Below are 27,770 nucleotides of genomic sequence, written 5' to 3'. Positions count from 1 at the left end.
AGTCTGGACAGAAGCCACGTGGTGGTCAGAGTCCTGAGGGGGCAAGCTTTCTCCAGGCCACCGCCTCCTGCCTGCTCAGCTCTCCAACTTGCACCCCACTCGAGGATGGTGACCCTAGGCCTACCGCAGGAAATGAAGGAGCATGTTCTGGGGTCTTAGGTTGCAAAAAACAGTTTTTCACCTTGCTCTTGCAGGCTCTAGGAAGAGGGAGTCCCGGAGTGAGGAGAGGCAGTCCAGACAGCCCAAACCCCCCAGTTTGAGGAACAGAGTCGCAAGTGATCTCAGTTCCCGGACTGGGCTTGGCTATGCTGGCCTGGAAGCTGGAACAAAGGGTCTTGACAAGCTGGGGATGGGGTGTCCTCCGGCACCTCCAGCAGAACGCACCCTGCGATTCCTAGCCTCCGGCTTGGCTTGGCTTGGCTGCTGCGTGGCTCTGAGCAGCTTGGGCTGGTATCTTGGCTCTCCCACTCAGCAAGGAGAGCCAAGGATCGCTTTCCTTCACCTGCAGCCGCCCAGCGCGTGCCTGCCTCCCTGCCAGCCTGCCTGCCTGCCGGGCCGGAGAACTCAAAGCCCAGGGCAAGCCCGCCAGGGGGCGGCAGAGGCCCCGGGGGCCCGACTGCGCCTGCGCGGCGCCCGTGGCGGCCGGGGACGGGAAGTGGGCAGGGCCGGCGGGGCGCGGGGCGCCGAGTGCGGGGCAGCAGGTGAGGCCCGCGGGGGACGCGGAGGTGAGGAGGCCGGGGACAAGGGTGTGCGGGATGCGGGGCCGGAGCGCGCGAGGCGGAGCTGGGGCCGAGGGAAGCGGAACGGGGCGTCTGGGGAGGCCGTGACTGGGGGGCCCCGAGGCGCGGGGCGTGGCGCGGGGGGTGAGGAGCTGGACGCGGGGCGGCCGCTCGGAGCTGGGCGCGGGGGGCTGGTGGGGAGCCGCGCGTGCACAACCGGGATCGGCTGCTTGCGGGGAGGGGGGTGTGGCCGGCCGAGGCAGCGGTGGGGTGCAGGAACCGAGGGGGTCGTGAGGCTGAACGGGGGACGCTGAGGGAGTGAAGTGTCTACCCCCCGCCATCCCTCCCCACACGCACACCTCTAGGAGCGTGTGCTCAGGTCCTGACCATCCCCTTGCACCTTTGCGGGTGTATTGTGTGTGTGCGCATGGGGTCCCCCCACTGCGTCGCCGCCTCCCCGCCCCCACCCGCTGTATTTAAGCTGTTTTAGTTGCAGCGGGAGCTCGGGCTGCACCTGCTGTAAAGCGGATTCGGTAAACAGTGCCTGGGGCACTTGGGTACACAGAGCCTGAAGCTTGCTTGCTCAGAAGCCCGGGCCTGCAGCTTCCCCCTGCAGCTCTGTGCCAGGGTGGGATCCGTGGCCCCGGGGGCCAGCAGGGGGAGGAGAAAGGAAGAGGGGCAGGGCTTCCCTGTAGCTGCCCGGCCTCGGGGAAAATCCCGCCGGCAGGGAGCTGGCCAGCGCCCAGACCCTGTCCAGCTCTCTTTGTGGCCTTTTCTTCCATATTCCTGTCCATCCATCCAGCCCCACTCTCTTTTGTCTAAGCTGGGTCCAAGTGGCCAAAGGCAAAGGATGTGTGTGTGTATGTGGGGGGGGGGCGCTCAGAAGACACCCCCTACCCTGCCCGGGATTGAGGCCCTCTTTGCCATTTTCTCACCTCTTTCCCGCAACCCCACCCCAGGGAGCGGGGATGGTGGCTACTGCTCCTCTGAGGCAGCTTGAGTATCCCTTTTAGTTGAGGGCTTCATGCTCCGCTCCCCAATGTTATCACCCCGAGTCTCAGCCAGAGAGTGAGTAGTTTTTGCCGTTCTGAAAGAAATAATACTATGTATATATAGGGAAAGAGCTAGGCTGCTCCCTCTTTTTCATGAATGGAGAAGAGATTCCCCACAGAGGGGAAAGATCATCTCAACAGTAGGCACTTGACTTTTGTAACAATGATGCCATTTCCTTGCGGAGGGCGGCTCCTTAACCCAGGGTCCAGCTGAAGCAAAACTCAGGAAGGCTTTTGAGCCGGCCATAAGGGAAAAAGGCATTGCACACACGTGGAAAAAAATTTTAAAAAATGGTTTTTTTAGAGTTTTGTCAAGGGCAGGAAGTGAGGGGTGAGGAAGTTTCAGGGGAATTTTAAAATGGGCAGTGAGGGTGGGGATAGGCCTGAGCTGAGGGATTTGAGACTGCTGCCCAGGGCTTAGCTGCCTCCTGATGCCAACCTGGGCAGAGGGTAAGGGTGTGGAGGGGGCATTCGCCCATGTGAGAAGCCAGGTCCCTGTTCCCAAAGCTCGGGGAGTGAAGTGGGTGTAGCATGCCTTCCCTGTTCTCTCCAAGTTGTGAATTTAAAGAAAAAAAATCAATGAACACTTTTAGGATTTATTTTTTTAAGTTTATTAGAGTTAGAGTTGCATAGAAAGAGAGATGGAGAGGACTCTTTCATCTGCTGGTTCACTCCCCAAATAGTCCCAGATGGCTGGAGCTGAGCCAGCTGGAGCCGGGAGCCAGGTGTCCCATGTGGATGCAGGGACCATCCTCGACTGCTTTCCCAGGCACATTAGCAGGGAGCTGGATTGGAAATGGGACAACTGGGGCTAGAATTGATGCCCATATGGGATGCCAGCACTGCAGGTGGCACCTTGACTCACTAGACCACAACATCAGCATCCCATAAATATATTTAAAAAAATGATCAGCCATGGTGGCCCAGGCTAATCCTGGGCCCTGCGGCACCTGCATCCCACATGGGGCTGATTTATGTTCTTCCTATGCACCTCACTGCTTATGGCCTGCCAAAGCAGCAAGGCTGGCTCACATGCTTGGGGCCCTGCCCCCATGTGAAAGACTTAGAGGAGGTGCCTGGTTCTGGCTTTGGATCAACTCAGCTCTGGTCATGGCGGTTAAGTGAACGAGCAGATGGAAGACCTTCTCTTTCTCTGTAAAATCTGCCTTCCAAATTAAAAAAATAACTACATTAAAAAAAAAAAACCCAGCAGATCTAGGGTGAGGTGGTGAGCAGAGGCTTTGGAGGCACTAGAAGTCAGGGAGGGCCCATACCTACTGGAGCCACAGGCTGTGGGCCAGGGGCAGGAAACGTTTGTTGGTGAAAGTCCGGGTTGCCTAATGTGAGCTGCCGCTGGGCAAGGGCCCTTGGCTGAGCCCTGCATTTGAAATGTGGTGGGGGGGGGGAAGGTTTAGAAGAGGGCGTGGAGAACAAGGAGGCAGCTCGAGTCCTTGAACCGAAGCAGCCCCTGCCCCTTCCGCGTCCTGCTCCCCCCCACCACCACTGACTTTGCCTTTCCTTCTAGGTAATCCATGTCACACTGTGGTCAGATTCAGGCACTTCCTGAAAGAGACCAAGGCGAGAAGGGTCCCAGGGGAGGAAGGCTATGGCTGGGGTTCCTCTGCCCTGGAGAGCTGGCTGGCACAGCCCCGAGAAGTAGCCAGGCTGGTCCTTGCCTGCCCTACCCCATTCCCAATTTCTTGTGCAGGCTTTCAGCTACAGGCTGGGGGTGTGAGGAGTGCCCGGGGCACCTGAAACAGCATCCCAAGGAGGCCTGGAGCTGGAAGCAGAGGTGCCTTCCTTCCTGGATGTCTGATGAGCAGACATCATTTGCCAGCTGCGGTCCAGATGGGGCTTGGCACCTGAACATGGAGTATCCTCTAAGTAAGGGGGGGATGCTGGTTGGTAGGGGGTGTGTTTTCCTTTTGGGTCCTCATCAAACGCACGCAAATTAGCACGGCCCAAGGTAGCAGTGCCCCAGGTGACAGGGTACCAAGGCCCGGCCTCGTGCTTCCTGGAAGGGTAGCTCGGTTGGGTGCTGGCTCTCCTGTTTTCTGCCTCAGCAGGCGAGAGCAGCTCTGCGGGCACAGGAGGGACTTGGCTGTGGGCTCTGCTCCCAGCCCTGCCCCAGCACACTGGGAGAGTTTTCTGGGGCCCCTGTTGTCATTGCTGAGTATGCACGGCCTGCCCTCCCTTCTCAGTCGCCGTCCCCGCAGCTCCCACCCCCAGCTGGCTGTCACTGCTCCCGCCCACAGGGTCTTAGCTTTGTGCTTAGAAGGCCGCTGCCCTCCCCACTTCCACATTGAGTTTTTTGACTGGCCGTCTCCTACACAAACCCAACTTCCCTCCGTTGGATTCGCTTGTGAGTAGATGTGGAGGGCAGCAGCAGAGTCTGTCTTTATTTCCTTGTCCGTCAGAGTGCCGCAGTTTCTTTCTTTTAAAAAATAGGGCCCAGCAAAGTGGCCTAGCTGGTGAATCCTCGCCTTGAATGCACTGGGATCCCACATGGGCGTCGGTTCTAATCCCAGCAGCTCCACTTCCCATCCAGCTCCCGGCTTGTGGTCTGGAAAATCTGTTGAGGCCAGCCTACAGCATTGGGATCCTGCATCCATGTGGAAGATCTAGAAGAAGTTCCTGGCTCCTGGCTCCTCATCAACTTAGCTCCTGCCAGTGCAGTCACTTGGGGAGTGAATCATCGGACGGAAGATCTTCCTCTCTGTATATCTGACTTTGCAATAAAAATAAATAAATCTTCTTTATTTTTTTTAAATTTTTTAAAGATTTATTTTTATTATAAAGTCAGATATAGAGAGAGGAGGAGAGATAGAGAGGAAGATCTTACGTCCGATGATTCACTCCCCAAGTGAGAGCAACGGCTGGTGCTGCACCGATCTGAAGCCAGGAGCCAGGAACTTCCTTCCGAGTCTCCCACACAAATATTATATATTTGTAGTATGTAAATATATTATATTTATATAATAATAAAATATATATATATGTATGTATATGAAGGTCAGAGTTACAGAGGAAACAGAGACCATTCCTCCACTGATTCACTCTCCAAGAGGGCCACAACATCCAGGGCTGAACCAGGCGGCAGCCATGAGCTTCAGCTGGCTCTCCCACGGGGTGGCAGGGACCCAAGCCCTTGGGCCATCTTCCTGCTGTTTCTCCCAGGTGCATTAGCTGGGAGCTGGATCAGAAGCGGGGCATCCAAGACTCAAACTGGCACCTATATGTAATGCTGGAAGCCCAGAGGTTTTACTTGCCATGCTACTGCCAGTCCCAAGTTGCCCGTATTTCTGTATTATTTGTATGCTGAAATAAACATTGGGTTCCTGTTGCTAGAAGAAGGGAGAGGTTTTGTGGGTTTTATTTATTTTTTTCTACTTATCCCTTATGCCCCATGGCTGTCCCAGGTGAGACATCTGACTTGGCGGGGGGACCTCCCTCTCCGTGCCTCTTGGGCTTTCATCCTGGTGCATCCGGAAGAGTTTTCCTCAGTGAATAGCGCTGGACAAACTCAGGCCCCACACCCCCCACCAGCAGCTTCACCCCTTCAACTTCACACCTCCCTCAGCCCTCCACCCCGCTGGGTTTGGAGGTCCAGCCCGGAACTCCTCAACCTGGTGATGCTGGAAGCTTCTTAGGTGCTCTTTTGCCTTCTCTGCACAGGGATCTGCTCCCAGAAGGACCCAGAAAGGGAGCAGGCTGCTGGTGCTGCTGGTGCCCAGATTCTGCCACCTAGAATTTGGGGTGTTCCCCGGAACCTCCCATCCAGCGGTCACTTTGTCAGGGGGTGGTGAGTGGGTGGGGTGCTTTCCAGAGCCCAGAGGGGATCGCAGCTGTGTAGCAGGGTCTGATGTGGAGTAGCTGGCCACACTCCTGCCTGCAGAGCGCCTGCTGGGAGAAAGAAGGGCAGAGCTGAGCCCATGATGGCCCATGCGTGCATGGTGAGAAGTGGGTAGCCTGAGGCAGGTCATGGAGGTCGGAGAAAGGCCCTGACGTTTGGGGCTGGGGTGCTGTGTTCTGACTAAGGAGATCATTGACTCGTGGACCTGGGAGGCGGGCAGGCTTAAAGGCCCTCAGGCACTGTGTAGCTGCTGGCCTGTCCCGGGGTGGGTAAGGAGTGGGGGTGAACCCAGGCTCTAGACCCTGCCCCAGGTCCCACACATCTTCCGTCCTGAGACACCCCCTACTGCCTGCCAGATGAAGGCCATGCCACACCAAGCCTCAGGGTTCTTAGTTTGACCTCGCCACAAGGGGCCTAACAATAGTGAGTTTTCCCAGGAGGGAGATCTGGCTGCTAGGTCCTGGGGTCTGCAGCCACAGCAGCCAAAGTTGGACCTCTCTTGTGGGTACTGCCAGGCTGGGCGGTGGGAGCATGAGCCATTCTGAGCTCACAGACTCCACCCCTTGCTGCAGGAGAACACACAGGCATCTGGTCAACCTGGGTCTGGGGGCCCCTGGTCAACCCTGGGTCTGGGGCCTCTGCAGAACTGCTGCCTGCTCCCACTCTGGTCTGTCTACAGAACACCCTCCACAGACCTTCTGGGCGGGGGGCAGCAGCCTTTCCCTGCCCTAACCCTACCACTGTCGCCCCAGCAGATGTTCCTCCTCTTCTCTGGCCACGACTCCCAGGCCCTCAGGTCTGCTGGCATTGCTTCCTCACCTTGCAAACCCTCCTTGGTTGCCGGGTCCCGGAATCAGGTTGGCTGCTTTCCCTCTGCGCCATGTCCCTTGCCGCCTGCCTCTGGCTATACTGTGCGGCCTTGTCGGGGAACACTCCTCTGTTGTTTCTCTTTTGGGGTGTCTTCACTGCGTGTGTCCTCTGTAGCTGCGTCTCTGGGCACTGGGACCCAGGCCAGGACATACCAGCTTCTGGGCATCGCTCTGCTTCCTTGTGCCCTCCACTGCAGACTGGGTGGGCTAGGAGCACCTGACATGCCAGGCTTGCAGGGGAGAAGGCACCAAACATCTACATCCTGTGGCCTCATAGCCTCCTCTGTGTCTCCACAGAGCCAAGACTGACTGGAGGGGGAGATCCTCTGGCCCCAGGCCCTGGCTGCAAGCCCCGTAGCCCGGGATGTTCTGGCCATGGCCTCAGGAGCCCCGCAGAGAAGCAGCCCGCCGGCCTGCAGCACAGAGGAGATCCCCAGCTTCCTGGACCAGCTCCTCCGTGACTTCCCCACCCCGCTGAGCCCCGAGAGCCCTTTGCCGTGGAAGGTCCCGGGGACGACGCTGAGCCAGGACGAGGTGGAGGGCGAGCTGGCAGAGCTGGCGCTGGGCTTCCTGGTCAGCAGGTAGGCCCTGGGTAACGTGCAGGGTGTTATGTCTACTCCCACACACATCCAACACTGTGCATGGCTGCCAGATTCCTGGGGTGGCACCAAAGGGACAGCCCTGTCTCGTAATCTCCCACCCTCTTTGTCTATGAGGGCTGGAACCATGGCTACTACTGATCCTTATAATAACTTTATACAGATACCATGCTTGTCATCTATATACATTGGTAAAAGGTAGCTTGTAAGATAAACAGAGCTGAGTAAGATCTAATACTGGGGCCCAGCACAGTAGCCTGGTGGCTGAAGTCCTTGCCTTGCAGCACTAGGATCCCGTATGAGTGGCAGTTTGTGTCCTGGTGGCTCTGCTTCCCATCCAGCTCCCTGCTTTTAGTCTAGAAAAGCAGTTGAGAACGGCCCAAAGACTTTGGATCCCATACCTGTGTGGGAGACTGGAAGAAGCTCCTGGCTCCTTATCATCTTAGCTTCAGCCATTGCAGCCACTTGGGAAGTGAGCCAGTGGGTGGAAGGTCGGTCTGTCTCTCCTTCTCTCTGTAAATCTGACATCCCAATAAAAATAAGTATTAAAAAACAAACAAACAAAAAAAGAACTAGCACCAGAACTATTAAGAGAACAGTAGAAGAATCCACCAAAAAGCAAAAATGATGGCCACTGTGAACAGGGGTTACGGTAGCACAGCAGCTGATTGGATGGCTGAAATCAGACTTTAACCACTGACGGGCAGGTAGTGTATACACAATAGATGGACTGGGCCAGGGGACAGATTCCACACATCCAGGTCACAGTAGAACAGGGTAACATGATTTTTTTTTTAACCCAATTTGGGTCTTTTTTTTTTTATTAGTTTTTTTTAAAAGCTTTATTTATTTATTGCAAAGTCAGATATACAGAGAGGAGGAGAGACAGAGAGGAAGATCTTCCGTCCACTGATTCACTCCCTAAGTGAGCACAACGGCCGATGCTATGCCGAGCCGAAGCCAGGATCCAGGAACTTCTTCTGGGTCTCCCACACAGGTGCAGGTTCCAAAGCTTTGGGCCGTCCTCGACTGCTTCCAGGCCACAAGTAGGGAGCTGGATGGGAAGTGGAGCTGCCGGAATTAGAACTGGTGCCCATATGGGATCCTGGCGCGTTCAAGGCGAGGACTTTAGCTACTAGGAGAGAAGGAGAGACATAAAGATCTTTTGTTGGTTGATTCACTTCCCAAGTGGCTGCAACGGCTGGAGCTGAGCTGATCCAAAACTAGGAGCCAGGAACTTCCTTGCGGGTCTCCCAAGTGGGTGCAAGGTCCCAAGGCTTTGTGCTGTCCTCGACTACTTTCTCAGGCCACAAGCAGGGAGCTGGATGGGAAGTGGAGCAGCTGGGACATGAACTGGCACCCACATAGGAACTTGGTGCTTGGTGCTAATGCCTGTTGAGCCACTATGCTGGCCCCCAGGGCAGCATGGTTTGTAGCCAGGGCTGACTACAGGAGGTGAGACCTCAGGTAATGCTGCCAGCTTGCTTTCTGAGGTGCCATCCAGTGGGGACTGAAAACAACAGAAATGTGCCCTCTCCGAGTCAGGAGGCCGTGTCGTCTGCTCTCTGGAGGGAAGGCCATGAGGACGCCCCATCTCAGGGCTTGCCCTGGCAGTTGGCATGGGTGTCTCAGCATTCCTTGGCTCCCATCTCACAGGCTGCCTGCATGCCAGGCCCCTAGTCTGTCTGAGTCACCACTGCTCTCGTACAGGATGCCTGGAGGGGCCGACCCGCTGCAGGAGGGATGACCTCATCAACCATAGCTGCTTAGGCCGGCAAAGACTAGTTCCCACATGGGCCCCATCCTGGGCCCCCGCTGGCTTCGCACTTGAACTCTGTTGTGGGGAGAGGATCTTCTTTTTTTTTTCAAAGATATTGGACTTGAAAAACAGAATTACAGAGAGAGGAAAGACAGAGAATCTTTGATTCACTAGTTCACTCCCCAAATGGCTGCAGCGGCCAGAGCTGAGCTGAGCTGAAACTCGGAGCTTCTTTTAGATCTTTCAGGTTGGTCCCAAGGCATCGGTCCAGGCCTGACTGCTTTCCCAGGTGCATTGGCTGGGAAGTGGATCGAAAGTGGAGCAGCCGGGACCTAAAGAGGGATGCTGGCATTGCAGGCAGTGGCTTAGCTTACCGCGTCCCAGAGCCAGCCCCGTTGGTGGTTTGTGTCCTGTCCATAGGCCCCACCATCGAACACGGCTTTCCCTGCGATTGTATGTATGCGGTTTTCATTCTCGTTGTTAGTCTAGACTGCTGTCCCTGAGACCATGCTGGGGGACGTCCTCTGCTGGTGTTTCAGAGCTCCAACCGGCTTGTTCCCCACTTTATCTCCAGGATCCACAGGATAGGGGCGGGACCATCGGAGGAGGGGCTGCAGGGTCCAGGAAAGGGATACGTGTGGCTCGCAGCCATCCATTGTCTGGGTCCCACTGGCCGGAAGCTGCTGCCCTGCCCCCATGGGCAGCCATGCCAAAAGGAAGCTGACACATGACCTCAGCAGGACCCAGGGCTCAGGCCCCTTCCTCCCCCCAGTGGTTGGGCAGAGCGACTCATCTCTGAAGTTGGAGTGGTGGGTTTTTCCAAGGCAGTTCCAGAAGCTTCTCCAGTGAGTCACCCTCTGCTGTTTCTGAATTAAATTAAAAACAAACAAAAAAATCAGGAATTCATCCTGGCAGATTGCTGAGAGCAGCAGTGGATGCCTAAGGTGCCCAGCCCCCCAAAGGAGTGTGACCCATGGGCCTGCCAGTTAGCCAGATGGTGAAAGCTGAGAGTGCCAGCTCAGAGGGGTCAGCCAGCCACCCACAAGCCTGCCACCCCCATCCTTGGGGACAGACACAGAGGGGCCACAAATGGACATCCTGCAGCTTCCAGGGACCCCGGCGTGAAGGCCAGATCCAGGGGTCTAGTGTATGTGGCAGAAGCCTTTGGGGCCCCAGGCAGAGCTATCCACCTGCCCAGAGAGCCAAGGAATGCTTCCCCTGGAGCGGCAGCCTAGGGAGGGGGGGGTTCCTTGGGGTGTGGTGCCAGGGCCCATTTGACACAGGATGGATACCATCTCACTGCCTTCCTCTATCCAGCAGTCTCCCCTTCTCGCCTCACCCAAACCCATCTCTCCTGGCACCTCACGGCCTGCCGAGACCCGTGACCAAGGCTTTGCACTCCTGTCCCTGCCTTCAGCCCCCTGCATCCTCTCCCCTCTTCAGCTTCCCCTGTGATTTTTTTTTTTCCAGGCAGCTCATCAAGGTGGCAGTTTAGCAGAACTGGGTCTTCAGGGCTCACCCTCCCCTGCAGAGGCTAACTTCAGGGTCATGCCCTTTAGCCACTTCCTAGCCTCCCCCTTCTCCAGCCCACAGTTTGGCCACCTGCCGGGTGACCTGACTCCAGTGGTACCTGGTGCTCACCCTGGTCCCCTCTCTAGTTCTCCAGTTCTGCTGTGTTCTACCAGGTTTACTTGTGGCACGGCATCCCCTTAGAGCAGATTCTTGGGGACTGCCCTGCCCTGCCCCAGTCAGCCTCCTCCAATATTGCTCTGCTTCTCCTGTCCGTCACTACAGCCCCCTTGCCTGCCTGCACCTCCCCGGACTGTGGTCCCCTCCGGATTGACCTTCAGCCCGCCAGCCATACTCGTGTTCAAGAGGTGTGGGAACCCAGTGGCCCCGTGAGCTGTACACAGCCACACCCCCTCCTAATTAAACACAGCTCTTATGTATAAGGTTGGTTGATGTGACAGGCAGGGAGAGGCCTTCCATCGCTGGTTCAATCCCCAAATGCCCATGACAGTCGAGAGTTGGGCCTGACTGAACCAGGAGCTCAAACTCCATGTGTCATTGGGCCATCATCTGCTGCCTCCCTTACGGGATCAGAAGCGGGGGAGCCGGTTCCCACCAGGCACCCCAACTTGGGACGTGGGTATTTCAAGCAATGGCTTCACTGTGCCTCCCCAACTCGAGTTTAGTTTTTGTTCTTCCAAGGCGCAACCCAGGTCCCATGCCCCCTTAGGGGAGCTGGAGACAGGCAGGCCAGACACAGGAGCATCCTGCCACACCGTTCTGGAGACAAACCCAGGGCCACAGGACCCGGCTCTCTGCTGGTCTGCAGACAGACTGCCCTGGGCCTGCAGCCCCATCCCAGGATGTCAGCTTCCGTTCCCATAGCCTCTTCCGTGTGCACGTGTGTCCACTTTTCCTGTGAGCTCATTCATCTCATTGGAATACCCTTCTCCACCCTGCTCCAGCATGACCTCATCCAAGTGAATTCTGCCTACAAGGATCCCACCCAGAGGCACCGAGAGTTAGGCCTTTGGCTGAGGAATTCTGGGCTGGGGTCCCTTTGGTGCACCCTCCCGCTGACTTCCTTGGTATAGGGAGCCCCGCGTGCAGCCTCAGCTTGGTAGTTAGGAAGGTTGGTGCCCAGCCACTACCAGGGCCACCAGGGCAAGGCCATAGCTCACGTCCCTACAGTGCCTCCTCCCCCAGCAGCCTCTGGCGTGTTGTGTGAATATCTCCCTGCAATGCCCCAAGGATAGAGGGCTGTCCTACTTGTAGTGGGCCCCTCAGCAGGGCATGGGAAGCCACAGCCCCTGTGGAGAAGACTCAGGGCTAGCAGGGAGGGGGTGTGCCTCGGTGGGGAACTGGGCCCCTGGCCTCACTTCTCATTTTCCAACCCCCCAGGAATGCTCCGCTGCCGCTTGCTGCATCCCTGACCCACGAGGCGCTTGCCCAGTTTCTTCAGACAGACCTTTCTGAATTTCAGAAGTTGCCCAGACAGCAAGAGGAAGAAGAAGAGGAGGAGGATGAGGAGGAAGAGCAGGAGAAGGCTGCTGTGACCTGTAAGTTTTATTTCCTCTCAGGTGACCCCACTGAAGGCTGCTTAGAAGGGCACCGAAGGAGTTGGCAGCAGAGCACCGGACCCCCGCAGGGTACTGCAGGTGCTGTGGGGAAGGGGAGGCCTCCAGAGCCATCGGCAGACACCGAGCCATTAAAACAAGGCAGCTTTTATTCTGCATGCCTTTGTTTTCCTGGTGATTCCTCTTCACTGTCTGTCACCTAAAGGTTGATTCCTGTTGGACCAAAATGGACAGGGAGAGTGGCAGACAGCAGCCCAGGCCCACCCAGCTGGAAATTTCTCTCTCCGGACAAAACCTCTCTGAATAAGTGGGCATCTTGGCCAATTTTCCCTTCCTCGGCTTCATTCCCTAGAATTAGCAGGTGTATTTGATGGGACAAGATGAGGGAAAGAAAAGGCTCCACAGAGCTTCCAACATTAGTGAGTGCTGGGCCCTTCCCTTCCTCCATTCCAGCGGTTGTCCCGTGTCAGGCAGCCATTGTTCCCGGCAGAGCCAGTCTGGTTTCCTGCCGGTAGCAGCTGCTGCCATTCCCAGGGTCACACAAAAGGAGAGCTCTCACTTCCCACTGCGCCCAGCCTGGCAGGGCTGGCTGGTGTGCAGCGACACCTGCTGGTGGGGATGGGGAAGTGCCAGCCTGGCACCAGAGCAGCCCTGCAGGCCTGGGAGGAAAGGAAGGAAGGGCTTGAGAGATGCTTGCACACAGGCCTGGGCTAGTGGCCCACACGGATCACGTCCTCCCTGCCGTGGGAACAAGAACACAGAAAAATAGGTAGGGGGATAAAGTCTCTGGTCTCTGAAGCCATTCTTGCCCAAACCACATAGGACGGGCACTATGAGAGTCGCCGCCGCCAGAGGGCAGAGAAATGCCTGCAGCCTCTGGGTGGCCAGCTGCCAGCACCTCCTGGGTGATAGTTATCATCATGGAGCTCCAGGAGCCGGCAGCCAGAACTGCATGGGGAGTCTGCGGCCTGTTCAGGTCAAAACACGCCACCGATGGAAAACAACAGCACAGCCTCGGGTCAGGGAGCAGGCTGGGGCGCCTCCCTGCATTCTTGGGGCGAGCGGGCGAAGGGGTGAGGGATAGGATGAGGATTAGAAGGTACCTGTGTTTGCAAAGGTTGGTGGGGAACCTGGGTCTAGTGCACATGGAGCCACCTGTTCAGAGCTGGCCCCTTCCACGTCGGTCGCAGGCCCCCTCTGTAATCCCAGCCCCCCGCCAGCTCTGTGGCCCCTTCTGTGACCTCAGCTGTCTAGCTCCAGGCCTGCCCGTCACCCAGTTCTTGCCAAATGCCGGCCTGGATCCCTGTGCTGGGTGTGGCGGCGGTAGCCTCATCGGTGCCTGCACCCTTTCCTGGACTCAGGCTCCCCAAGGCCTCTGTGCTCCCAGGCCCGTGCCAGCTCATACCTCTCTCTTCCACTCTGGCCTTGGACCGTCTCCCTTTGTGTCACAGCCACCAGCCCCAGCCAGGATCTCTTCCTTCTCCCACATCCCCTGTCGCTTGGTGTGACCCGTGAGCCCGAGAATCTGCCCTGAGTGTTGTTGCTTCCTCTTGACTGCCACTCCTAGGTGAGCAGCCCAGGCCTGCCTGCACTCAGACCAGCAGGAGTCCCAAGAGGGCTTTGCGTGTGGCAGTGCAGTCCTTGAAGGCAGCATCCCGGAGATGTCCTTTGAGCCTGCCCTCCCCCACTTTTTTTTTAAGATTTACTTACTTGAAAGGCAGAGTTACAGAGAGCTAAGACAATACCAGAACCGAGATCTTCACAACATCAGGATACAGAGCTGTGCCCTCAGCACAGACGCGCCCCACGTTCCCCTCCTGCTACCACCGCAGCACTCCCCACGCCACCCCTTACACTGTTTTGTAACCATTGGCAGCTGCCAGTCTCCTCCATTGCCAGAATTGTGTCACTTCAAAAATGTATACTAGGGGCCGGCGCGGTGGCCTAGCGGCTAAAGTCCTTGCCTTGAACGCTCTAGGATCCCATATGGGCACCGGTTTTAATCCCGGCACTTCCACTTCCCATCCAGCTTCCTGCTTGTGGCCTGGGAGCCAGGAACTTCCTCCAGGTCTCCCACACATGTGCAGGGTCCCAAGGCTTTGGGCCGCCCTCCACTGCTTTCCCAGGCCACAAGCAGGGAGCTGGATGGGAAGTGAAGCAGTCAGGATATGAACCAGAATCCATATGTGATCCCGGCACATGCAAGGAGAGGAATTTAGCCACTAGGCTATTGTACCGGGCCTGAAAGTAAAATTTTTTAATAGCAGCTTAGTTCTTTGTTGAGAAAATGATCATCATTAGTGATTTATCTTTGGATGAGCAGTTGTGAAGGATTCTGGGATTTGCTGTTAAATTTCCTTTGTAGATAATTTTGTGGAAGATGTGTCCCCATGAGTGAACTCACTCAGTTATAGGAAAGGAGATTGGGCGATAACTTGGCCAGTCAGATATTTCTGGTTATTGACAGCAGGCTGTCAGGTGTGGTTAGCCAGGACAGGTAGCTGGCAGAGGGGCTAATGCCGGGGGCAGTGGGCAGGATGCCCGGTGACTTGGTAGCTACTTCCCCTAACAGTTCCTCCATCGCCCAACAGTGCTAGATGCCAAAGGCCTGGCCCGAAGCTTCTTCAACACGCTCTGGGCAGTCTGCAGCCAGTGGCAGAAGCAGGTGCCACCAACTGCTCGGCTGCCACAGCGGCAGTGGCTGGTCTCCATCCACGCAATCCGTAACACTCGCCGCAAGATGGAGGACCGGCACGTGTCCCTCCCTGCCTTCAACCAGCTCTTTGGTTTGTCGGTGAGTATTCCACTGGCTGGGGGCCAGGGCCGCTGGCCACGGCTGGGACAGGAAGAGATTTGACCGTGGCTGTCAAGCACCTCCCGGTGTCTGTGGACCCCAGGCAGCTACCTGCTACCAGCTTACCTTCCTCACAAAAGAATGAGGAAAGGCTACGGTTGTGGTCTCAGTCTGTGACAAGAGGAGACCCCCAGGTACCACAGTCCTGCAGGCTCCAATTGCTAAATCCTGCTCGATCTCCAGAACACGGGGCCACTTGGGGCCTCTCTCACACCTTGTTTTATGCTCGTAGTGGCTCGGGTGGGCCAAGGCTCCTGAGGATTGGCCTTCTAACATCCATCCTCTTAGGTGTCCTCTGCACTGGCAAGGGCCCACTGATTCCTCCAACCCAAAGCTGTGTCTCCTGGTGTTGTGGAAGTGCGTCTGAGACTGGGTGATGGATGTGTGTCGGGGATTTCTCCCAGTGCTGGCTGCTGGGTGCCTGTGACAACGGATGACATCTCGTGAGGGTCACAGGGCTGACCCGTGACAAGAGCAATAAAGCTGCCAGAGAGAGAAAGCTCTAGAGCAAAACCACTCCCTCTGACCCATCCTTCCCCAAATGGGCCCCTGACGATCCTTCTTCCGAATAGCCTTAACCTTGGGGGCTTAAGGTGTGAGTTCCAGCTGACAAACACCCAGAGCCCAGCATTGTCACCGTCCCAGGCAACAGCTGCTGGCTGGGGGAGAACAGGACGAGGTGGGGAGGTGAGGGAGGCAGATAGCCAGCCCCTGACAGATGCAAGGCCAACAGCAGCCCGTGATTCCCACTGCATCCCCCCCACCAGGATGCTGTGGAGCGTGCCTACTTCGCCGTGTTTGACGGACATGGTGGCGTGGATGCCGCGAGGTACGCTGCCGTCCACGTGCACGCCAATGCTGCCCGCCGACGGGAGCTGTCCACAGACCCAGCCAGAGCCCTGCGGGAAGCCTTCCGATGCACCGATGAGATGTTTCTCTGGAAAGCTAAGCGAGAGGTGAGAATCTGGAACAGGTGCTGGGCACAGCTGGAGGAGGGTCCAGCCTCCACAGAGGTGGGCAGTGGTGCCAGAAATGGCTGTTGCACACTGGGACTCCTCACCCCTGCCCAGAGTGCTGGGGCCACCTAGGGAAGGGCAGCTTTGCGGACGGAGGTCCCCAGCACCGTGTCTTGGTGAGAACTGATAAGAAAGGGTGACAGGGGGACAAAGGCCTTGGCGGAAGAAGAGTTTGCTGCTGACAGTTCCCCAAGGATGGGGCACACGGAGGCCACCAAGGACAGCACCCAGGGCAGCAAGGAGGGCACAGGCCACGGAGCTGGCGCTGTCTATGACTTCTGGAAAGGCCACAAGCAGGTGAGCCTCAGCCCACTCCACAGTGGGTGGGTTCAAGAACCTCAATGGGCCCTGAGCCACAGGTGCAGTGAAACCTTGGCCTACCTGTGAAGGATAGAGGAATGTCCAAGGCTTGAACTCCACGCGGCTTGCCAGCTGCCCCGGGAAAGGTCCACCCTTGGGGTGGCATTGGCCCTGGACCTGGGAGACCAGCAAGGACCTGCAAGGCCAGAAGCTGTCAAAACAAGAGCAGCTGCAGGACAATTTGAAAAATAAAAAAACATCACTGACACGATCACCCACCTCCCCTTGCTGTTCGGGGCACAGTCCCCACAGGCTGCCCTTCACCCAAGGCTCCTGGCAGCCCTCGGAGGTGGCCGCTCGGCACTGGACATTCTGCACACTGGGGAACTGGGGCTCAGTTCGCAGGTGAGGAGATGCCCGGACAGAGACATGGCACCGTTACCTCCTCTGAGCACAGAGCATTATGGGGACCAGCAGAGATGGCCTCTGCATCCGGTCAGGAACCTGTCCGTCCAGCACCTGGAGGTGACGCCCCTCCCTGCCAGGCCCCTGTATCACCCCAAGACATGAGAAAGGCCCTTGGGCTCAGGGCTGCCCCTGGCGGGTAGAGAGAGGATTCTTTGAAGCAGGTGTACGACTGAGTTTATCCCTTTCTCCTTATAGTTTTTTACCCCCCCTTTAATCAATTATTTATTTGAAAGAGCTATAGAGAAGAGTTTGCCGTACACTGTTCACTCCCCAAATGGCTGCAGCCACTAGGATTGGACTAGGTTGAAGGCAGGAGCCTGGAGTTTCCTCTGAGTCTCCTACATGGATGGTAGGCATTCAGGGATATGGGTCATCTTTCACTGCCTTCCCAGGCTCACTGAAGAGCTAGATCAGAAGCAGAGCAGCCCAAGTTTTGAACTGGCACCCATACAGGATGCTGTCATCCCTGGCAGAGGCTCGGTGTGCCACACCACAGTGCTGTCTCCTCTGGAGTTTTTTTTTTTTTTTTTAAGATTTCATTGTATTTGAAAGAATTATGAAGAGAGGGAGGGAGAGAGATCTTCCATCTGCTGGTTCACTCCCCAAAATGGCCACAATGATCCAGGCTAAAGTCAGGAGCCAGGAGCTTCTTCTGAATCTCCCATGTGAGTGCAAGGATCCATGGACTCGAACCATCTTCTTCTGCTGTCTTAGGTACATTAGCAGGGAGCTGAATTGGAAGTAAGGCAGCTGGGACTCAAACTGGTACCCCTGTGGTGGTGGCTTAACCCTCGCTGCCACAGTGCCAGTCCCCTTGCAGGGTGTGACACAAAGGGGCTCCTGCAGGGTGCAGCCTTTCACACTGCATTGCTTTGATGTATGTTCCCCTGCCCTTCCCATATGCCACATGGGTCCTGGCAGCCCCGTGCTGCCTGAGGTCTTCACCTGGTGTGGAGGGCTGCCTCACACCACATGGTCCTTTGTCTGCAGCGGCTGCAGAGCGGCTCCACCGGCGTGTGTGCACTCATCGCGGGCACGACGCTGCATGTGGCCTGGCTTGGGGACTCCCAGGTGCTCCTGGTGCAGCAAGGGCAGGTGGTGAAGCTGATGGAACCGCACAAGCCCGAGCGAGAGGTAAGCTTGTGATCTCCCAGGCCCAAGAACACCGTGGATCATGGTGATGCAGGCCCAAGCTGGGTGGGAGAGGGGAGGAGAGCAGGGAGAGCTGGGCGCTCTGCCCTGACTGGTGGCTGAAGCACTGGTGGAGGACACACACACACACACACACACACACACACAGAGTGGCTCGTCTGAGCGTGGATGGACACACGCATGGAGTGGCTGATCTGAGCGTGGATGGACACACATGGAGTGGCTGATCTGAGTGTGGATGGACACACACACACACACACACAATGGCTGATCTGAGTGTGGGTCATGGACCCAGAGCTGTGGCCACAGGGGTCTGGAGGAGCCTGTCTCTGTGCAGCAGAGGCCACTCTGGGACTGTGAGGTCACACCTGGGTTTGCAACTCAGGTTCCTCACCTAGATACGAGGATGGCATTCCTATTTGGGCCACCTTGGTCCAGTCTACTGTGTCTGCTCCAGCATCAAGAGGGGCCCTGTTCCAAATCCTGATGGAGTCCTGTGTGCTGGCGCTATGGCCAAGAGCAGAGACTGGGGGCCTCGCCACCCACACCCTTGCAAGCTCTAGGTCTCTGGCCATCAAATGAGGCCCATGAGGTTGGGGTACGGTTGGGAGAGCCCTGTGCTTGTGGAATGCTGAGGTCGGTGCCTGCGCAAGAGAGCCACATGCGAGTGTTGTGTGTTAGTGGCTCACACTGGTGCAGAGGCTACACTCTGCCCCTGCCAGCCCCTCTTCCAGGCCCTGCTGGCCCCACCAGCCCGTCTGTCCCTTGCCCTGGCATACTGAGCACAGCCTGGCATCCTCCCTGAGAGAGGAAAGTGAGGTCTGAGCAAAGACTCCCCAACAAGCACAGGCCCTGCCACGTCTGTTCTGACAGCTTCAGTGGGGTCCGTATTGTCCTGTTTCTCACGGCAGCTGGGGGTGCAGCACGCACTCGGGGACAGGGTGCTGAGCTAGCCACATCCTAAATTAGGACCCAACCCCCACCTCCCAGCAATTTTCTGTTCTCAGCGTGGTGGCAGAGCAAGGTGGCTAGTGGGTTGCAGGGTGTGGGAGGTGTGCTAGAGACGCTACGACAGACAGGGATGGATGGGAACGAGGCTCAGAGCCCACTCCAGAAGGCAGGAATGAGCTCAGCAGGCCAGGGTAGAGGGCAAGCATAGAGCCCTAGGGAAGAGGGCAGATTGAACAAGCCCTGACCTTCTGCCCCTATGGCAGGAGGAACTAGAGCTGCCTTGGACCAGGAGGACCTCCCCTAAGAAAGCTCTAGAAGTTTCTAAAAGGATTTCCTAGAAGGCTGGGTGGTAAAAAGTAGGCAGGGAGGGGAGGGGCCAGTAAAGATCCTCAATTCCAGAGTGACCCGGAACTGAACTTAGGGCTGTCCATGGAGGCAGTCTGGCCATGCAGAAGGCAGTGCTGGGGTTGTCCACTGAAGCTGGTGCTGGAGGGGTGGTGGCGCTGGGCAGCGCAGGGCAGGGCACTGGCAGTGGCTAATCTGGGAGAAATTCTTCCAGGTAGGGGAGGACGATGAAGGGGTGAAAGTAAAGGAGACAGGAGGTGACACACCAATCGTGGGGATGGGGTGAGGCCCCCATGACTGGTGCACGCACACTCTGGGAGCAACACAGGGAGAGCAGGAATGCCCCGCTCCACCCTGGCACAGGACCAGGGCAGAGGACGAGACCTGACGAAGCAATCCAGCTTCAGGGCCACTGCTGTAGGTTCTGGGGCTGGACAGCCTACATGGGTGAGGTGCACCTGGCTAGCCGTCTGCAGGGCCTCCACACTATGCGGTCGTCTGAGACTGCAGCTGAGCCCCGTCCCCATGGCTGTCTGTCTAGGGGCTTTCAGAAGGGCGGCTCTGCAACTTGGCACGTTCAAGTGCCCTTATTTGGTGTCCCCCTGAGGGAGACCCCACGCTTCCCAGGGCAAGAGTTGATGGGAGAGACAGATGGAGACAGGCTCGTGATAACCCACAGCCCCCAGTGAAGCCCCTAGAAAGAGACCCCTTAAGGAGGTTGGGGTTACTTCCAGCTGAAGTCTTTCATTGATCTGCTGGCCTCCAGTGTCTGCCCCCTGTGTGTGTGGGCATGCTCGAGTGTGAGCATGTGTGTGCAGTGTGTATGACCATGCCTGTGTGTGAACACATGTGAGCAGTGTGTGAACATGCCAGAGCATGAGCATGAGCATGCATGTGCAGTGTGAACATACCTGTGTGAGCAATGTGTGTGGACATGCCCGTGTGTGAGCCAGTGTGTGTGGACATGCCCGTGTGTGAGCCAGTGTGTGTGGACATGCCCGTGTGTGAGCGTGTGTATGTAAACATGCCTGAGTGTGACATGTGTGTGACATGTGTGTGCAGGGAAGCGCACACTCAGGAGGCTCAGCCGAGGACCCTGGCAGCGCCCAGCATCTCCAGGACAGCCTGGTCGCTGGAGCGCCAGAGCCCTCACACCTGGCTGCTGTCGGTCCTAAGCACACTGGGCCAAGGGTGAAACTGGAGGGTGGGGTTGCCCAGACAGGTGACCTGGGGGGTGTGAAGAAGTGGGGTGCAGCACCCCCAGTTCTCCAGGCACGGGTTCCCATGCAGCGAGCTATAGGACCAGATAGGTTTCTCTTTTGTTTTCTTTCTTTCCTTTTTTTTTTTCTAACAATTTATTATTTATCTTAAAAAACAGAGACAGAGGGTGGTGGGAAAAGGGAGAGATCTTCCCTCTCTTCTCCCACTTGGGTGTCAGGGCCAAAGGGCCTAACTCATCTGTTGCCTCCCAGGCTGTATGAGCAAGGAGCTGGATCAGAAGCTGAGTAGCAGGGACTCCAGCCAGTGTGCTGATACAGGATACCAGCCTGGCAGGCAGTGGCTTAACCTGCCATGCCACAATGTTGGCCTCCATAAAGACCACACATGTCATACATTTTTTTTTTTAATTGGAAAATCAGATTTATAGAGAGACAGAAAGATCTTCCATCTACTCATTCACTCCTCAGGTGGCTGCAGCAGCCAGAGTTGAGCTGATCAGGAGCCAGGAGCTCCTTCTGGGTCTCCCATGTGGGTACAGGGGTCCAAGTGTTTGGGCTGTCCTTGACTGCTTTCCCAGGCCACAAGCAGGGAACTGGATGGGAAGTGAGGCTCCTGGGACACTCACTGGCACCCATATGGGATCCCAGTGCATGGCAAGGTGAGGACTTTAGCCACTAGGTTACCATGCCAGGCCCCCAGTAACTTTTTTAAAGATATGCAGAGAGAGGTCTCCGCTGTTGTACCCCCCAAGATGGCCACAACAGCTGGTAATGAGCCAAATCCAGGAGCTCCCACAAGTGTGCAGGGGCCCAAGGATTTGGGCCGTCCTCCGCTGCTTTTCCAGGCCACAAGCAGGGAGCTGGATGGGAAGTGGAACAGCTGGAACACAATGCAGCATCCGTGGGAGATCTTGGCACATGCAAGATGAAGGACTTTAGTCACTAAGTTACTGCACCCACCTCCATCCCAGTAACTTTCAGGGTAGGGGCTGTCCTCCCCGAGAGTGACGAGGGAGCCACAGAGCGCCCCACCTGAGTGCATGGCTCCGCTCCTTCTGCTCAGGGACCCACGCATCACCTGGTAGTCCTAGGCCATCCATTGAGGCTCACACCACCATTTTCTTTGGCCACGCCTACAACACCTGACCAGATACTTGGATTATTCCCATCCTCTCACCCTGTGGGACGAGACCCGACTCTGGTGTGTCTCGGAATCTGCTGGTGCTTGAAGTCCAGCCCAGCAGCCAGCACAGCCTCTCCATCGTCAGGTTTCCCCGGCCTCTGACCCTGGTCCTCTCCCCCTCCCCCCCCGCCACAGGACGAGAGGGCACGCATCGAAGCGCTGGGTGGCTTCGTGTCACACATGGACTGCTGGAGAGTCAATGGGACACTGGCTGTCTCCAGGGCCATCGGTGAGCAGGGTACAGGATGGTCAGGGGTCGGGCGAGGGCGACCTCAGCCCTCAGGTGAGTGGTGCAGGGAGGTGGGGTGTGCAGAATGTCAAAAAGGGCTCCTCCACTGTCCCACTTTCCTGACACCCCTGGGTCTCGGCCTGAAAGCTCAGCACCTGCACCCTTCTCCTCTGCAGGGGGTCCCAAGCTGTTCCTTCCCTGGTTAATTCCTGGGACATGGGGCACCTGCACCCCACCCTCCTGAGATGCCGCGTATTCCTTGGCCAGTGCTGTACCTGCCCCACAACCCCCTCTGCCACCATTGCCATTGCAAGGGCTGCAGCAGGGCAGGGAGGTAGGCAGGGCCAGCACGGAACACTTGTAGAAGGGAGTGGCATCAGGATGGTGACCACGAGGGAGGCCCTGGGCCCAGGCAGGTGGGGCAGCAACAATGGACTGCCCAGCCCTCTGACAGCCGGCCCTTGTGTCCCATGCCCAGGGGATGTCTTCCAGAAGCCCTATGTGTCTGGAGAGGCAGACGCAGCCTCCCGGGAGCTGACGGGCTCCGAGGACTACCTGGTGCTCGCCTGCGACGGCTTCTTCGACGTCGTCCCCCACCAGGAAGTCGCTGGCCTCGTCCAGGGCCACTTGGTCAGGCAACAGGGCAGCGGGCTGCACGTGGCCGAGGAGCTAGTAGCTGCTGCCCGGGATCGGGGCTCCCACGACAACATCACGGTCATGGTGGTCTTCCTCAGGGACCCCCTCGAGCTGCTGGAGGGTGGGGCCTCTCAGGCCGACGGAAGCCAGGACTCACCCGAGCCCAGCACACTACAGCGAAGCTAGGTGTGATCCGTGCCCCAACCCCCCTGGCCCGCCACCCTCCCCGATCCTTGTGATTGTCCCCCGTCCCCACCCCAGAGGCCTTAGGAACCCACAGGTGGCATTGAACAGGAGGTGCCTGCCTGCAGTGTTCTCCCCACCCCCTGCACTTGGGATGTTTGCTTCAGCCTGTGCTGATGGCAGGCAGGTGGAGGCAGCCCAGGAAGCTGGCTACCTCCTCGGGCCCAGCTCCCCCAGGTGCCTAGGCAGCCAGCAGCAGCCAGACCGCAGGTGGGTGTGGCACTGGAACCCTAGGGTCAGGCTGGAGTGGGGGTGGAGGGATGCAGTGCCTCGGGACTGTGGCTACTGCTGGGGAGGGGCTCGTCTGAGCTGTGCCAGCGGGTCCTGGGTGGCCATGCCAGCTCCCCCAAGGGGGAGAGCAGCGAGCAGCTTCCAGTGGAGAGAAGGCATGCTGGGTGTAGCTGCGGTGGCCATGCCGCCTGCTTGCTCCACAGCCACCCGTGAGGTGCCAGGCCTTCCTGGGGAGCATGAAGCTGGAAACCTACGAAGATATAATGTCTTTGGTTTGGGTTTCTTTTTTTTCTCTCTCTCTGCCCTCTCCAGGGAAGCATCTCATTTAGAAGCAGTATTTCAGGTTTCATCCATATTTTCTCAGTGCCAACGTTACCCTGTTGTGTCATATAATTTAAGCAGAGTTTTTAGCTTTTATTTTTATTCCTTAGAAAACTTAAGTATGAACTTTAAAAAAAAAATTGTTTTTGGCAGTATTACTGAACGGTTCAGGATTGACATAGACTTTTTCCAGGGGGTGTTAATGAGCCACTCAAGTGCCTTACACAGCCTCAAGGGGACTGGCACAGCTGTGGGCACGGTCCCTACTGTAGCCGTATTTGTGTCAATAGGGGGGCCTGGTTTGGGTTAGAGACCTTTGGGCTAGGTGGCTCTTTGTCAGGAGCCTTGTGAAGAGGAGTGACAGGCACCACGAGGCCATGGCCTCTGCTCACCCATCCAGGGGACCTGGCTGCTGTGAGTCAGGAGGGTCCCAGAGTGGCTTGTGTGCTTGTAATCCCGCTGGCATCATTAATTCAAGAGGCCCTGGTAAACCCAGCAGCCGCCTGCCTCAGTTGGTCAGGAAGTGTCAAGGGGACAGACCATACTCCTGCTCCTGCCCTGGCAGCTGGCAGAGGCCGCCCGTGCCCCTGCCCTTCCCTGCCCTGCTGCCATGGGAGCCTGCTGTCCCTGAGGTTCACAAGTGACAGTCCTCAGATGCCTTGGAGCTCACAGGTGCTACAAGTGGCAATGCTGAACAGGTGAGGTTGGGAGAAGGCAGAATTAAGGAGCAGGGCCTTGAGTGGCATAGCTGATAGAGAGGCTGGCAGTGCAGGGAAGGTGTGGCCGCGAAGCCCCCTGGAAGCCAGCAGGGAGCACCTGCAGGCAGTGAATTCACACAAGGGCAGGGGCTTAGGAGCCCAGCCCTCCCTGCAGGGTCAAAGCTGCCATCAAAGGCATGTGATGCTCACCGCAGGCCCCACAGCAGGGATGCAGGCTGGTGCCCAGTGCTTGGCTCCGTGTCTCCTGGTGGAAAGTATCTTCCGTTCAGAAGACGGTTGGCCACCCATGAAGACCAACCTAAGGACCCTGCTGCCTCCTGGAAGCCAGGGCAGGGGGAAGCACAGGGACTCCCCACTCGCTTGCCACGCCTAGCTGGGGCATGGCTTGTCAGAGAAGAAGCTGTGGGCTCCTGTTTTTTCTTTTGCTAATAACCTTTTCCTGTTTGATGCTGTCAGGAGTTTGGGTCACTGAGACTGGATTTGTACCTTCCTGGGCTTTGCCAGGAAAGCTGCCAGTGGCCTTGCTCCCCACAGCCAGCTGGCCAGCCTCTGTGGCAAAGCCGGAAAGCTCCTCGCCCCCCAGCCAGGGATGCTGCTCTGGAATATTCTGAATCCCTTCTCGAACTGGCTCATTTGAGAGCTGAGCAAGTTTTCTCGCTGGGTCTCAGTTTCCCTTTGGTGAGGCCTGCAGTGGTTGGGGTGGGAGGAGCACCTGTGGTATCCCCCCAAGTCTGCTGGGATTCAGGAGTTACACATTCCCTGTGAACCGGGCACTGTCAAAGGGGGGAGGGGGCGGTGCCAGTGTGGTGGGCCCTCCCCCACCGCCCAGGGGGAGGGTTTATAAAGTATTAACGTCCATTCTGAAAAGGAAGTGAATTGGAAGAGAACAGAGCTGCAGATCGCAGGCGCCTTCTGTGGCACACAGAACCCAGAGCAGTTAAACCCCGCCCCCGCCATTGCAGGTACTCCGGCTGCAGACCCCAAACCTCTAGAACAGCTCCCAGGGAAGGCAAGACGGGGTCAACCTCACCCCAGGAATCCCACAGTCAGACCTGGCCCTCAGGACCCAGGATAGCAAGTGGGTGTCTCAAGGGAAGGGACAAAGTCTGGGAGAAGGCCAGCAGGGTGTGAGGTCCCCTGGGAGTGATGCCAAGCCCCTGCCCTTGTTTCCTCCTGCCTCCCCTCCCCCATTTACAGTGTGCCCCGGCTACCTCAGCAGTGTTCTCAGGGCTGACAGGACAGCCCTGACCATTCCTGAGCCTGGATCCCCAGCCCTGGGAGTTCCCAGGGCAGCCTAACTCAAATAAGCTTTTTTTTTTTTTTTCTCCTTCTGATATATTCCTGCTGCCTCTCGCCCCAATGGGGGAAGCGCCCGTAGCCCTGTGCCGCCCACCAAGGCTCCTACAGCTTTGCCAAATGTGCCCAGCTTTGCCATTCTTATACCCGCCACCAGCCTTGCCAAGGGTTTATGGGCACGCATCCGAGGGGGTCTCCTGTGAGGTGCGGTGGGGAAGTCATGCCCCGTGTCCCCCACTCCAGGGTAGAAGGGCCCTCCGTGCCCAGGTGCCAATAAACCACAAGTTCTAAACCCTGGTGCCCAGGTTCTGCTCTCTCCTCACTGGCCCTTGGGTGTCTTGCCTCCACCGTGTGTCCATCCAGGGTCCTGGGGGGGCTCATCTGCCATTGGGAAGTGTCCCCTTTCCCCCAGCCAAGCTTGTTGTCTCAGCAGAGGCTCCAAGAAGCGAGAGGGTGCTGGGAGGCCCCCCAACCATGAGAACCTGTGTGACATTGGGGTGCCCCACGAGCCACCAGCACCCCTGTGCTGAGGGTGCAACCGCACCCCTGGAATGCCTGGGTCCTTTCTCCCAGTGCTGGGGCCCAGCCACAGCAGGACCTCCCCTGTGGAGTTGCCCTGCAGATGTGGGGTGCACCGTGGGGAGCCATGGAGTCCCACTGAGTCTTCACCTGCTGGCTCTTCCTGAGGGCCAAGATTTTGGGAGAATCTCTTCACTTCTTCATGCAACGTTCCACTTTAAGGTGTGTAAGTCCTCGGTGTTTTAAGCTGATAACCAGGCTTTAGAGATGGCAATCACAGGAAGCCCGGAACAGAAGGGGTGGGGAGGTGAGTGGGGAGGCCAAGGCCTAGGGTTTGACAGAGAACTGACAAGTGTTGGGAGCCCTGAGCAAGCTGCCAGGAGGGCAGCCCAGTGGCTTTGCATAGAGGGCAGGGGGAGGAAGGGCCAGGCCTGGGTGCCTGTGTGGGAGGTGGATGGGTTCACTGTTGGAATGAGGTTCACATTCCTGTTGAAAGAAGGACTGGGGGGCAGCTCTGTGGTCTCTGCATCCGAGGGTCTTTGCTGGAGCTGCCTGCCACCTGCAGGCCCCACCTGCTGCCTGTCTGCCTGCTCCAGACCTGTGTGGACCCCCCACCCCGCCCCTCATGACCAGCAGCAAGGCACTTCCTTGTGCCATACTTCCTTGCACAGCTTCTGCCGGGGCAGAGACCCAGGAGGGCAGCGCCCTCACTCCTCCTTCCCTCCCCTGCACCGCCCTGCAAGGCCTGCAGCCGAGTCCCATTGGGTTCAGGCTGGATCGCCTGTTCCCAGCATGTTGTCTCACTTCTCCACAGCCAGATGGTCGCTTCTCACTGTCCCCTGTCCCACTGCCATGCAGCAGGGAACCTGGACAGTATCCTGTCTGGGCAGAAGGTGGCACAGCTGTGGGACCAGCCCACTGCCATGGCAGGTAGAGGTCAAGTGCAGGATGAGGGCACCTGAGCCATTCTCCGCTGGGAAGAGGACAAGTCCTCCCTCCACTTCCCAGACCTCACCCACCTGCTGTGGCATGGCCACGCAGATGCAAGGAAAAGGGGTTTGCTGACCTCACAGTGCTGAAGTGAGTGAGGGTGGTCGGACATCATGTGACAAGATGCAGCAGGTTCCAGGATTCAGTGAGGGGGCTCCAAGGACACCCCCAATCCATCCAAATCACCTTTCCTAGAGGCTCGTCCACTTTCCACTGGGTATTTCCCTGATCGTCTAGTATTGGGGCCCTGCCACCTATGTGTAAGACCTGGGGAAGCTCCTGGCTCCAGCCCTGGACAGCCCCTCCCTGCCTGTCCATTGTGGCTGTCTGAGGAGCAAACTATTGGATGGAAGATCTCTCCCTTTCTCTTCTCTCTCCTCATTTTTCTTTCTCTCCCACACCTTGCTGTAACTATGACTTTCAAATTAAAAGGTCTTAAGTTTATAAATATTGAGTGATTGGATATGATCTGTGCTTCTAAGTGATAGAAGTAATAGCACAGGGCATGCATGGTGGCACAGCACTCTAACCCTGCATGTGCATCACCAGCAGCCCATGTTCACGCTGTTCCTAGTCACTGCTGGTCCATTGCTGATTGAGCTCCTTGCTCTTCACCAGGGGAAGCAAATGAGGATGGGCCAAGGCCTAGGGCTCCTGACATGAAGAAGTTCCTGGCTCCCAGCTGTAGCTCAGCTGTAGGCACTGAGGCCGTTTAGGGACTGAACCGGTGGCTGGAAAAATTTCTGTCTTTCTCTCTTAAAAAAAAAAATCTGTGAAGTGAAAAATGAATAGGGGTGTCCACTATGGGCCCTGGATTGTGTTCCAGTTGTCCACCTCCCATCCAGCTCCCTGCTTGTGGCCTGGGAAAGCAGTGGAGGACGGCCCAAAGCCTTGGGACCCTGCACCTGCGAGGGAGACCTGGAAGAAGGTTCTGGTTCCTGGCTCTGGATCAGCTCGGCTCCAGCCATTGCAGCCATTTGGGGGAAAGAACCAGAAGATGGGAAAATCTGCTCTATCTGTAAATCTGCCCTTCCAATAAACATAAGTAAATTTTTAAATAAATAAAAATTAAAATTTGACTAAGAGAAGAGAAAAACAAGATTTAATTTCAGCCATGAGAAAAAAGAATACTCCAGGTGAGTGTTACACCAACAGGTATC

At 57.1% G+C, this 27,770-nt stretch overlaps 1 protein-coding gene across 2 annotated transcripts; it reads left to right on the top strand.

Annotated features, from left to right (window-relative positions):
• The first annotated feature begins 692 nt into the window (after positions 1–692).
• On the top strand, positions 693–25,385 carry PPM1F (protein phosphatase, Mg2+/Mn2+ dependent 1F). 2 transcript variants are annotated; one of them, XM_041003739.1, is made up of 8 exons: positions 693–725; positions 6,791–7,074; positions 11,762–11,919; positions 14,529–14,731; positions 15,559–15,747; positions 17,566–17,709; positions 21,562–21,655; positions 22,134–25,385. In XM_041003739.1, exons 2-8 carry the CDS (start codon positions 6,869–6,871, stop codon positions 22,475–22,477), a joined length of 1,338 nt encoding a protein of 445 aa, XP_040859673.1. In that variant the 5' UTR covers positions 693–725; positions 6,791–6,868; the 3' UTR covers positions 22,478–25,385. The 2 variants fall into 2 exon arrangements, with proteins under 2 accessions (XP_040859673.1, XP_040859672.1); XM_041003738.1 differs by lacking the exon at positions 693–725 and adding an exon at positions 6,266–6,481.
• Positions 25,386–27,770: the final 2,385 nt, after the last annotated feature.

Source organism: Ochotona curzoniae, unplaced genomic scaffold (genome assembly GCF_017591425.1).
Source record: "Ochotona curzoniae isolate NIBS_2020 unplaced genomic scaffold, NIBS_Ocur_1.0 scaffold_274, whole genome shotgun sequence".
In the NCBI taxonomy this organism is placed as follows: Eukaryota; Metazoa; Chordata; class Mammalia; order Lagomorpha; family Ochotonidae; genus Ochotona; species Ochotona curzoniae.
Note: the sequence above shows the minus strand (reverse complement) of the source record. Positions and strands in the feature narration are given on the sequence as shown.